The 12,783-nt window shown below is 41.4% G+C and overlaps 1 protein-coding gene across 1 annotated transcript in view; it reads right to left on the bottom strand.

Annotated features, from left to right (window-relative positions):
* LOC102174897 (cytochrome P450 4X1) overlaps positions 1–12,783 on the bottom strand; it is a 51,181-nt gene that overhangs the window by 16,680 nt on the left and 21,718 nt on the right. The window contains exons 2-6 of the mRNA XM_005678460.3: positions 12,373–12,514; positions 11,151–11,195; positions 9,579–9,706; positions 5,009–5,136; positions 4,769–4,923 (exon numbers count right to left, since the gene is read on the bottom strand). Of these exons, the coding sequence (XP_005678517.1) occupies positions 4,769–4,923; positions 5,009–5,136; positions 9,579–9,706; positions 11,151–11,195; positions 12,373–12,514 (598 nt within the window). The remainder of the gene's footprint in view (positions 1–4,768; positions 4,924–5,008; positions 5,137–9,578; positions 9,707–11,150; positions 11,196–12,372; positions 12,515–12,783) is intronic.

Raw genomic sequence — 12,783 nt, 5'->3', positions numbered from 1 at the left:
TGGCGCTGAGCTTTCTTCACAGTCCAACTCTCACATCCATACATGACCACTGGAAAAACCATAGCCTTGACTAGACAGACCTTTGTTGGCAAAGTAATGTCTCTGCTTTTGAATATGCTGTCTAGGTTGTCCATAACTTTCCTTCCAAGGAGTAAGCGTCTTTTAATTTCATGGCTGCAAGCACCATCTGCAGTGATTTGGGAGCCCAGAAAAATAAAGTCTGACACTGTTTCTACTGTTTCCCCATCTATTTCCCATGAAGGGATGGGACTGGGTGCCATTATCTTAGTTTTCTAAATGTTGAGCTTTAAGCCAACTTTTTCACTCTCCTCTTTCACTTTCATCAAGAGGCTTTTTAGTTCCTCTTCACTTTCTGCCATAAGGGTGGTGTCATCTGCATATCTGAGGTTATTGATATTTCTCTCAGCAATCTTGATTCCAGCTTGTGCTTCCTCCAGCCCAGTGTTTCTCATGATGTACTCTGCATAGAAGTTAAATAAACAGGGTGACAACATACAGCCTTGATGTACTCCTTTTCCTATTTGAAACCAGTCTGTTGTTCCATGTCCAGTTCTAACTGTTGCTTCCTGACCTGCATACAGATTTCTCAAGAGGCAGGTCAGGTGGTCTGGTATTCCCATCTCTTTCAGAATTTTCCACAGTTTATTGTGATCCACATAGTCAAAGACTTTGGCATAGTCAATAAAGCAGAAATAGATGTTTTTTCTGGAACTCTCTTGCTTTTTCCATGATCCAGCAGATGTTGGCAATTTGATCTCTGGTTCCTCTGCCTTTTCTAAAACCAACTTGAACATCAGGAAGTTCACAGTTCACGTATTGCTGAGCCTGGCTTGGAGAATTTTAAGCATTACTTTACCAGCATGTGAGATGAGTGCAATTGTGTGGTAGTTTAAGCATTCTTTGGCATTGCTTTTCTTTGGGATTGGAATGAAAACTGACCTTTTCCAGTCCTGTGGCCACTGCTGAGTTTTCCAAATTTGCTGGCATATTGAGTGCAGCACTTTCACAATATCATCTTTCAGGATTTGAAACAGCTCAACTGGAATTCCATCACCTTCACTAGTTTTGTTCATAGTGATGCTTCCTAAGGCCCACTTGACTTCACATTCCAGGATGTCTGGCTCTAGGTGAGTGATCACACCATTATGATTATCTGGGTTGTGAAGATTTTTTTTTTTTTTTTTGGTACAGTTCTGTGTTTTCTTGCTACCTCTTCTTAATAGCTTCTGCTTCTGTTAGGTCCATAGCATTTCTGTCCTTTATCGAGCCCATCTTTGCATGAAATGTTCTCCTGATATCTCTAATTTTCAAGGGCTCTCTAGTCTTTCCCATTTTGTTTTTTTCCTGTATTTCTTTGCATTGATCGCTGAGGAAGGCTTTCTGATCTCTCCTTGGTATTCTTTGGAACACTGCTTCAGATGTTTATATCTTTCCTTTTCTCCTTTGCTTTGCGCTTCTCTTCTTTTCACAGCTATTTGTAAGGCCTCCCCAGACAGCCATTTTGCTTTTTTGCGTTTGTTTTCCATGGGGCATGGTGGCTGCGATGGACTGTGCAGAAGCATGCCGAGAGGAGCTACCCCAAGCCCAAAGTCAGGGGCGGCGACCAAGAGTGCCAGGCTGAGATGGCACAGGAGCGGCCAAGAGAAGCTACCCCACGTCTGAGGTCGGGGTGGTGGCTGAGAGGAGCAACCCCTCGTCCAAAGAGCGGTGGTTACATGGGCGCAGGAGGGCCTAGAGGAGCTACTCCACATTCAAAGTCAGGAGGGATGACCTTGTCCAAAGCAAGGAGCAGCAGATGCACTTTGCTGGAGCAGCCATGAAGAGATGCCCCATGTCCACGGTAAGAGAAACCCAAGTAAGACAGTAGGTGTTGCAAGAGGGTATCAGAGGGCAGACACACTGAAACGATAATCATAGAAAACTAGTCTATCTGATCACATGGACCACAGCCTTGTCTAACTCAATGAAACTAAGCCATGCCGTGTGGGGCCACCCAAGATGGGCAGGTCATGGTGGAGAGGTCTGACAGAATGTGGTCCACTGGAGAAGGGAATAGCAAACCACTTTAGTAATCTTGCCTTGAGAACCCCATGAACAGCATGAAAAGGCAAAAAGATAGGACACTGAAAGAGGAACTCCTCAGGTCGGTAAGTGCCTAATATGCTACTGGAGATCAGTGGAGAAATAATTCCAGAAAGAATGAAAGGATGGAGCCAAAGCAAAAACAATACCCAGTTGTGGATGGGATTGGTGATAGAAGCAAGATCCGATGCTGCAAAGAGCAATATTGCATAGGAACCTGGAAAGTTAGGTCCATGAATCAAGGCAAATTGGAAGTGGTCAAACAGGAGATGGCAAGAGTGAACGTCGACATTCTAGGAATCAGCGAACTAAAATGGACTGGAATGGGTGAATTTAACTCAGATGACCATTATCTCTACTATTGTGGGCAAGAATCCCTTAGAAGAAATGGAGTAGCCATCATAGTCAACAAAAGAGTTGGAAATGCAGTACTTGGATGCAATCTCAAAAACGACAGAATGATCTCTGTTCGTCTCCAAGGCAAACCATTCAATATCACGGTAATCCAAGCCCATGTTCCAACCAGTAACACTGAAGAAGCTGAAGTTGAACGGTTCTATGAAGATCTATAAGACCTTTTAGAACTAACACCCCCAAAAGATGTGTTTTTCATTATAGGGGACTGGAATGCAAAAGTAGGAAGTCAAGAAACACCTGGAGTAACAGGCAAATTTGGCCTTGGAGTACGGAATGAAGCAGGGCAAAGACTAATAGAGTTTTGCCAAGAGAACACACTGGTCATAGCAAACACCCTCTTCCAACAACACAAGAGAAAACTCTACACATGGACATCACCAGATGGTCAACACCGAAATCAGGTTGATTATATTCTTTGCAGCCAAAGATGGAGAAGCTCTATGCAGTCAGCATAAACAAGACTGGGAGCTGACTGTGGCTCAGATCATGAACTCCTTATTGCCAAATTCAGTCTTAGATTGAAGGAAGTAGGGAAAACCACTAGACCATTCAAGTATGACCTAAATTAAATTCTTTATGATTATACAGTGGAAGTGAGAAATAGATTTAAGGGACTAGATCAGATAGAGTGCCTGATGAACTATGGATGGAGGTTTGTGACATTGTACAGGAGACAGGGATGAAGACCATCTCCATGGAAAAGAAATGCAATAAAGCAAAATGGCTGCCTGGGGAGGCCTTACAAATAGCTGTGAAAAGAAGAGAAGCGCAAAGCAAAGGAGAAAAGGAAGATATAAGCATCTGAACGCAGAGTTCCAAAGAATAGCAAGGACAGATAAGAAATTTAACATTTAATTTCCCCCAATGTTCTGCACTTTGTTTTTTTTATCATAATTAGGCAATAGCAAGAGAATGTGAATAATTGTTTTCACTAAGTTCTGTGTAGATGCCTACAAATCCACTCCTGTTTCCTCTAATATTTAAATATTAATATTTTTGGTGTGGGCCATGATACAAACAGGTTTGATAACTACTGTTATACCAAAAGCCCATTTGTATCTTAGATGATTTCTAATCTGCTTATCTGTATGTCCTTATAATATCTATATTTGTGTGTCTCCATTTGTATGCATGTGTAGGTGTGTCTTGCAAGTTTCTTGGAACAAATGTATTTTATATTTAACATTTATTCAGTTCCAGGGACTGTCTTAAGTGCTTTACATATATCAACATATTTAATCATCATCACCAAGCAATAAGATACGTTTTTTTAATCTTCATTTTACAGATAACCCTGAGACAGAACAGTAACTTGCCCAAAGTTATACTGCTACTCAGTGGTGGAGCTGAGGAAGGATTAATTAATGGCCTGATAAATATTCTCTGTTTTGGTGTTCATGAAAAGTAGTGTTGAATTGCTTAAAAACTTAATTATTTCAACTTTTGTTTATGTTTTGCTAAAACTACTTATTTTCAAATAAAGCTTCTTTTCTTTTATTTTTTTATTGGGGTTAGAATACTTAACAAGATCTACCTAAAGTGCACAATATTGTTCACTATAGGTTCTATGTTGTACAGCAGATCTTTAGAACTTATTCATCTTGCATAACTACTTTATACCCATTGAACAGTCCCCCAGGGGGTCCTTTTTTTGAATGTATGTCCATGTTTACTCTGTTCTTCCATTTATTCCTATGTTGCCTGAATATTTTTAGCTTGTTATTACCATGACAATCACTATGCAAAAAGCCATGCCAGGTATGCTATAAAATGTTAAGTGCCCACTTGCTATGTTATATTTGTATTAATAAAAATTGCATATAATAAAAATATTGTAATACATAGAAAGGGCTTCTCTTGTGGCTCAGCTGGTAAAGAATCCGCCCGCAATGTGGGAGACCTGGGTTCAATCCCTGAGTTGGGAAGATCCCCTGGAGAAGGGAAAGGCTACCCACTCCAGTATTCTGGCCTGGAGAATTCCATGTACTGTATAATTCATGAGGTCGCAAAGAGTTGGACACAACTGAGTGACTTTCACTTTCACCTATATAGAAAAATTCAGATAAGACTATTATTGTGGATGTAGCAAACTCTTCTATAGGAATTATTTCATTTGAGCAGTGTTCCTATAAAAGCTCCATTAAGAACAAGAATTCTTTCTCTTTTCACACTGAGACTTGTTCCTCTAAAGAGACAGAATACAACTATGACAGTGTATGGACTTGGACAATCCAAACTCAAGAAATACCTGTATGCTGATGCAATATCTTGTTTATCTCCCGCAAGCGGTGGCCCAGAGGGCTTAATTTGAAAATTAGGTCACAGTGATAAAAGTAATTGTACACGCGTTGTATAAGGATATTGCTGCCTTCACTTGTTGCTTTTATATAATAATCATGGGAGCTAGAAGAGGGAGTGGAGATAATATGTAAATAAATGGCTTAAATAATGCAAAAGAGGTTTTTATTTTTCCCCTCCTGTAACTGACCTGTCTGTTTGGCAGTTGGTTTCCCAGCTGAAAATACATTTCATGAGTACGTCCAGGGTCATCAAGTCGATGTGCTCATAGACATCCAGAAGTGCATCCTGAGAGCCACAAATCTTCTCCCACTTTTCCTGGCACAGGAGGTAAAGATCAACATCATCATCATCATCAAAATGCTTTTATCTGAAAGTTCCTCCCTGACGCTTCTCTTACCATGTGACAGAGACAATTCTGACTTAGCAGGGGTCAAAGGTCATATAAGTAAATGTTAACCCGAAATAGCTGCCCCTTATTTCACCAGTAAAATGGGTTTATTTAGGCACAGCAAAGAGTTGAAATTCAGGACATGCAATCACGGTGCATGCGTGCTTAGTTGTGTCCAACTCTTTGTGACCCCTTGGACTGTAGCCCACCAGGGTCCTCTGTCCATGAGATTTCCCAGGCAAGAATACTGGAGTGGGTTGCCATTTCCTCCTCCAGGGGATCTTCCTGACTTCAGGGATCAAACCCACATCTCCTGTATCTCTTGCATTGTAGGTAGATTCTTTACCATTGAGTCACCTGGGCAAGTCAGGAGAACAAAGGACAGGAACAGTTATAGAGGAGAAGGAGGACTTGGGGGAGCTGTTATAAACAGAGTCCATTGAAGGAAACTGGGAGATTAGATTGCAGTGGTTTTTCATTGTCCAAGTTGTGATAGTCTCAGTAACTGGACTGTTGCAGGTAAGGAGAAATTCTTCTTTTCTTTTGCTGGATAGTAAAGTAGTAACCTTCTTCCTGTTGGACATGCAGAGGTAGGTAGGTTTCTTCCAATTGGATCTGCAATTGACCTCTAGTGGTAGGACTTGAGAGCTCCCCTTCTGGCTTGCTGACTCCATTTTAAATGAGATTTCTGTTTACTAATTTTCACATAAATAAGCCAAGTGCTTACTTGGCATGAGGAAGGGAAAAACGCACCCAACTAAATGAGAAAAAGCATGGAACAAACCAGGTATCTGGTAAATGGCTGAGGTAAGCATTTTTTGGCCTTTCAATTATTATCACAACTCTTGTTTTAGAACAGATCAGGGTTCCAGTAAAACAGATAATCTCACACAAACCCATAATTACAAGGGTTCTCCCCAGGGTTTCCTCCTTCTTCAGTCCCCAGATTGCTAGATACCCTACCTATCACTACTCTCAATCACTATAGCTACACTTAAACATAAACTTGGAATTAAAAATAATTTTTTTTTGATTTAGAAGTCAGGAAAAGAAATAAGTAGTGAATAGGAGCAGCTGCTGGGAGGTGGCTCTCAGCCAAGCACTGCCTGTGTCTATTCTACTTCCTACCCTAAATGACCCACTTCCACTACCCAAGACGTTTTGTGCCTTAAACTGTCACAAAGTTCCCTGCTGAAAATGTATTCATCATAATTAGCATTCTTTGTGTAAAAAATACAAATAAATCTACATGTTTTAAGTTTCAGTTCAGTTCAGTTCGGTCACTCAGTCGTGTCTGACTCCTTGCGACCCCATGAATCGCAGCACGCCAAGCCTCCCTGTCCATCGCCAACTCCTGGAGTTCACTCAGGCTCACGTCCATCGAGTCAGTGGTGCCATCCAGCTATCTCATCCTCTGTCGTCTCCTTCTCCTCCTGCCCCCAATCCCTCCCAGCATCAGAGTCTTTTCCAATGAGTCAACTCTTTGCATGAGGTGGCCAAAGTACTGGAGTTTCAGCTTTAGCATCATTCCTTCCAAAGAAATCCCAGGGCTGATCTCCTTTAGAATGGACTGGCTGGATCTCCTTGCAGTCCAAGGGACTCTCAAGAGTCTTCTCCAACACCACAGTTCAAAAGCATCAATTCTTTGGCGCTCAGCCTTCTTCACAGTCCAACTCTCACATCCATACATGACCACAGGAAAAACCATAGCCTTGACTAGATGGACCTTAGTCGGCAAAGTAATGTCTCTGCTTTTGAATATGCTGTCTAGGTTGGTCATAACTTTCCTTCCCAGGAGTAAGCGTCTTTTAATTTCATGGCTGCAGTCACCATCTGCAGTGATTTTGGAGCCCCAAAAAATAAAGCCAGGCACTGTTTCCACTGTTTCCCCATTTATTTCCCATGAAGGGATGGGACCGGATGCCATGATCTTCATTTTCTGAATATTGAGCTTTAAGCCAACTTTTTCACTCTCCTCTTTCACTTTCATCAAGAGGCTTTTTAGTTCCTCTTCACTTTCTGCCATAAGGGTGGTGTCATCTGCATATCTGAGGTTATAGATATTTCTCTCAGCAATCTTGATTCCAGCTTGTGCTTCCTCCAGCCCAGTGTTTCTCATGATGTACTCTGCATATAAGTTAAATAAACAGGGTGACAATATACAGCCTTGATGTACTCCTTTTCCTATTTGAAACCAGTCTGTTGTTCCATGTCCAGTTCTAACTGTTGCTTCCTGACCTGCATACAGATTTCTCAAGAGGCAGGTTAGGTGGTCTGGTATTCCCATCTCTTTCAGAATTTTCCACAGTTTATTGTGATCCGCACACTCAAAGGCTTTGGCATAGTCAATAAAGCAGAAATAGATGTTTTTTCTGGAACTCTCTTGCTTTTTCCATGATCCAGCGGATGTTGGCAATTTGATCTCTGGTTCCTCTGCCTTTTCTAAAACCAGCTTGAACATCAGGAAGTTCATGGTTCACGTATTGCTGAAGCCTGGCTTGGAGAATTTTGAGCATTACTTTACTAGCATGTGAGATGAGTGCAATTGTGTGGTAGTTTGAGCATTCTTTGGCATTGCCTTTCTTTGGGATTGGAATGAAAACTGACCTTTTCCAGTCCTGAGGCCACTGCTGAGTTTTCCAAATTTGCTGGCATATTGAGTGCAGCACTTTCACAATATCATCTTTCAGGATTTGAAATAGCTCAACTGGAATTTCATCACCTCCACTAGCTTTGTTCATAGTGATGTTTTTAAGTTTAGATCAAGCTATATTTGTTGAGCACCCACGCCTACAGCTGGATGTTAAGGATTTGGAGGCCACAGAAAAAAAGGCAAGGAAATTGAAAGAAATCTTTTACCCAAGTGTCAACTGTTTAGTCAGTTGCTTTCATCCTGATGGCTTCCCAGGTGGCACTAGTGGTAAAGAATACATCTGCCAACGCAGGAGACTCAAGAGAAATGGATTTGATCCCTGGGGTGGGAAGATTCACTGGAGTAGGAAATGGCAACCCTTTCCAGGATTCTTACCTGGAAAAGTCCATGGACAGAGAAACCTGGTGGGTTACAGTCCAGGGGGCTGCAAAGAGTCGGACATGGCTGAGGATTATGTAAGTTTTACTGAGTACAAAAAGTGAGTTTGCTAATACAATATTGTTAATCAATTATATTTCAATGAAAATTCTATAAAAATAAATAAAATAAAATGAAACCTACAGGAATACCAAAAAAATGGAGTCTAGAAGAAATGAGAACAAAAGAGGCTCTCCAGAGACACTTTGCAACAAAGCAGGGGAGGAGCTGTAAGAGGAGTCTTGGGGAAATACGCAACTGAGAAGCAAGAAAATAGAAATGGTTCATCAAACTGTTGATAAACTCAAATATCACCACAGGCTGATTTGCAATTGTGCATAAAACTGCACAGCACCAGACTTGGAAAGCATGCCCTCTCTAGCCTGTACTTCTAGGTTTCTGCCTTGAGAAAGCACAACGAACATTTTAGACACAATCCCAGTCAATTTCAGGTTAAATCTGCTTTTGTGAGCTTGGCTGAGGACCCAGCCAACCAGGTAGTAACAGTGGTTCTCTCTTGGGAAAGGGATGGGTTTGCAGATGTAGGTGGACGGCAACTTTGGCTCTGTTTGTGGTGTTTGAAGCGTTATAATGAGACTGTATTAATGAATTACTTGTCTTATTTTCAAGTGTGTACAATTTAAAAATCAAAAATATGCCATGTACAAGTGGAATTTTGGACTAGAACTCATTTATAAATCAGGGACCACCCACAGGAATATTCTGCAACATCCTTCTGCCCCTTTGGATGAGCACAGGTCAGCTCCTAAGGATACTCCACTACCTGCAAGAGGAAACTCACATCTTCGACTTCAATGTAGACACATTCTTTCTAGGTCCTTTATGGCCTTCAGGCAAGTCTATTCCAACCTTCAAACTTTTACTCCTGCTAACTCATTGTGCCTAAAATGCCCTCATCCATATTATCCACATATTCAAGTCCAGCTCATATTTCATAGTAAATTTGAGTCTCCTCTGAATCTGAAGCTATTATAGCTGCTTCTAGTTTCCTTACTTGTCACCACAACACTTATCATCTGAGTCTTACCACTTGGTACTTGGTTTACTGCCATAAGATCTCAAAATATACCTAAGATGGATGACCAGATCTTCTTTTTTTATCATCCAAAGAATGATAGCAAAGGCTTACATGGACTCTCATTGCTTGGTGGGTACTTGTACATTGGTTAATTTCTAGAAATCATCCTCATTTGACTTTCACTACCCACTAAACAGATATCTGATACATTCGCTGTAGCGTTTTGCAACACACCAGAGCACTTTCATCCCTTTACTAACCAGCATGATGTTCACGGATTGAGCCATCACCTCGACGAACGATTTCAAGGTATTAAAATGGAATCCAGGAGTTAGTAGGCGACGGTGCTGAGACCATTTGGGTCCATCCAAATTCACTAGTCCTTTTCCTTGAGAAATTAAAGGCACAAAACCACATGCCATGTTATTAGGTGAGATGGGGAAGGACAGGTGAGCAACACAGACATCATGGAGTTACTGTTGGCGCACACACAGTGGTGACATGGTGGAATGTCAAAGTAGTGCTTGTACATTAAGGATGAAGTGAGTTTTGATGCTTATACCTGGGATGGATTTAGCACTGTAAGAAAGACCCTGAGTTTTGAAGCTGGATAAGCATGCTAACCCTGAAATCACCAGTTACTACCTGGTAGTAATTAAGTTATGTAACCTCCCTGGAGTTTGGTTTTCTCAATGAGAAACTGTGATAATAAATACCTACTTCACTGGGTCACTGTGCAGATTAAATGAAGGCATATACATAAGGCGCCTAGCTTGGTCCCAGCAAAGGCACAACAAATATTTATCTCCTATCTATTCAAAACCAATCCATAAACTGCTGTCTGAACACAAAATTCACAAGCAACTAGATAAGAGGTTTAAGTCTGTCTTTGGCTGCCCTTTCCTTCAGTGTTAGTCTGTGCTTCACACCTGTAAGTGATACAAAGTGAAAAGACTCATCAAACCTAAGGACTCATAATCTTCTGTTACCAGAGAGGTAAAGATTTGGCTTTTAAAGAACCTTAAAGTTTACTAACATCTAATTGCCATATTCATTGAGTGCTTATAACATGCCAGGCTTTCGATAGATACATGCTCCAACGCTGATACAATGCCAGCCATTACATTAAAATGGCTAAAATGAAAATATGTGTTTCATTCAATCCTCACAATAACCCAGAGATGTTATTCTCATCTTTATTTTCAAAGATGAGAAAACAGAGGCTTAGAGAAATTAGATGACTTCTCCAAGATCACTCAACTAGTTAGTGGGGATAGGGGAAGGGCAGGATTCAAATTCAAGTAGCTCTGAATCCAAAACCTATATTCTTTCACTTAATTCCTTCCTTGTCTAACATAAAGGCCAATTATATAACTAAAAAGCTTAATTTGTAATTAGGCTTGGAATTTGTAATTAAGCATGGAATATTTTCAAACTGTAGTTTGAAGCAAAACTTTACTGATTTGCATACGGAAATACAGAAACTCCAAAAAGAAAAGGAAAGATCCAAGAAAACAAGAGAGAAGAAAGAATAAAATAAAGAATGTGGATGGTAAGGCTGCAGTTTTAAAGACAAGAGATGGGACAGATTTACAGACAGGCTGTCTTGCAAATGAGACTTTGGCAGAGAAATTGACAAGGAGGGTTCCTAGGAAGTTGCACTGTGCTGACCTTAGGACTTCCTCTTGACCTTTCCCCTAGAAAACTCCTAGTATAGATGTAACATATTCTCCATGCTTTTGAACTCTAATTTGAGTTTCCTTGGCAAGCTCTACTATCCAAATGGGGCTTCAAGAAAGAGTGGGTCACCTCCTTCATTTGCACATACATACCAACAGTTGGAATAATGAACCTATACAGGAATCTGGACTTGGGATCTGCAGAGTCAAGCAGAGGAAACAAAAGACAGCATTAGAGGAAAATCACCAAAGTTGGGGATGGTTCTCTTCATTTGCCTAAACTAACCACAAACAGTGAGCAAAAGGGAGCCTGGGGCTCACTCCCTACAGCCCTTGGCTTTCTTGGCTTAGGAAGCTGACAACAGCAGCTCCAGGAGGCAGACAGGTACACAAATCCAGATTCTTTCCTTGTTTCCACTTCCTCCAGCAGAAACAGATTGCCCAAAGGTTGCAAAGTGTCCAGGACAGGAGTTGGGACAATATATCACATCTTTTTTGGAAAGCAAATTAACTATTAGAGCCGAGACCTGCAGAACCTGGAGAAGGAGAACCCTGAAAGGGCTCCTGATCTAACATGAGGGTGTTTTACAGCTCTTGTCCTTTACAAGATGAATATGAGACAAATCAGAGCTGTGGGACTGGGAGACATGGAGGCTTTCAGGGAAAGTCTGCTTTTATAAGGTTTTACTAAGAGTAAGGGAGGTAATGGGGCTTCCCAGGTGGTGCTAGTGGTAAAGAACACACCTGGCAATGTAGGAGACTTAAGAGACATGGGTTCAATCCCTGGGTCGGGAAGATCCCCTGGAGAAGAACATGGCAACCCACTCTAGCATTCTTTCCTGGAGAATCCCATGGACAGAAGAGCCTGGCAGGCTACAGTCCATGGGGTCGCAAAGAGTCGGACATGACTGAAGCGACTTAGCGCATGCATGCACACAAGGGAGGTAATAGCACAAAGAAGCTGAGCCTATCATTAACTTTACAAAGTTGGGAGAGCAAAAACTGGACATTTGAATTTTGCGGTATGAGATAATCTGCCCTGGGAACATTTCTCTTGAAGACTTTATACTCGAGAAAGGGGCTGAGGTGGGGAGTATTACTCATGCTGAAGTCACAAAACCAAGAGAGGAAAGGAAGGCCCTGGAGATCCAATGGTACTTTCTAGGTTTATGATACGCTGCCCTAAAATGGTCCAGGGAAGTCTGAACAAGACAAGTGACTAGGGGGACGTGGGAATCCCCTTCAGGATTGGTGGGAAACCTCTCCACCCTTCCGCCAGTGTCTTTGCTTCAGAATTCCTTTAGAATCGTTCCTGTGGGTTGTGTCATATCACTTCTAGGAGGATTAGGATCCTGAGATTCATCTCTTTTCTTACCTGTTCTGCTCAGAAATGTCTTTGCATAGTCTGGATCATAGATATAGAAAAATACCGCAAAGGGCCCAACCCAGCGAGGAAATGCACAAGGGTATTTTTCTACAATCTTCTCAAGGTTCTCCATTTTACCATCTTTAAATAACTGCAATGAACAAGTGAAAGAAATGAAAGAAGTCAGCCAGTCTGGACTCACCCCCCTCTATAGACACAAGTTGAACTCAGGTCCTGGATGAGGTCCCACAGGTAGAGGGGCTTGACCCTTTTCCTGGAAGTGAGTGAACACACTTTCCTTGGGATTTCTAAGCCTAGAGTATAATTTTCTAACCAAATAGTATATTCATCTTTTCAATATAATATGTTGTATCACCAGACAATGTTCCTGTTGAATGATACATATTGTGAACTGTTTCC

This window comes from Capra hircus, chromosome 3 (genome assembly GCF_001704415.2).
Source record: "Capra hircus breed San Clemente chromosome 3, ASM170441v1, whole genome shotgun sequence".
In the NCBI taxonomy this organism is placed as follows: domain Eukaryota; kingdom Metazoa; phylum Chordata; class Mammalia; order Artiodactyla; family Bovidae; genus Capra; species Capra hircus.
Note: the sequence above shows the minus strand (reverse complement) of the source record. Positions and strands in the feature narration are given on the sequence as shown.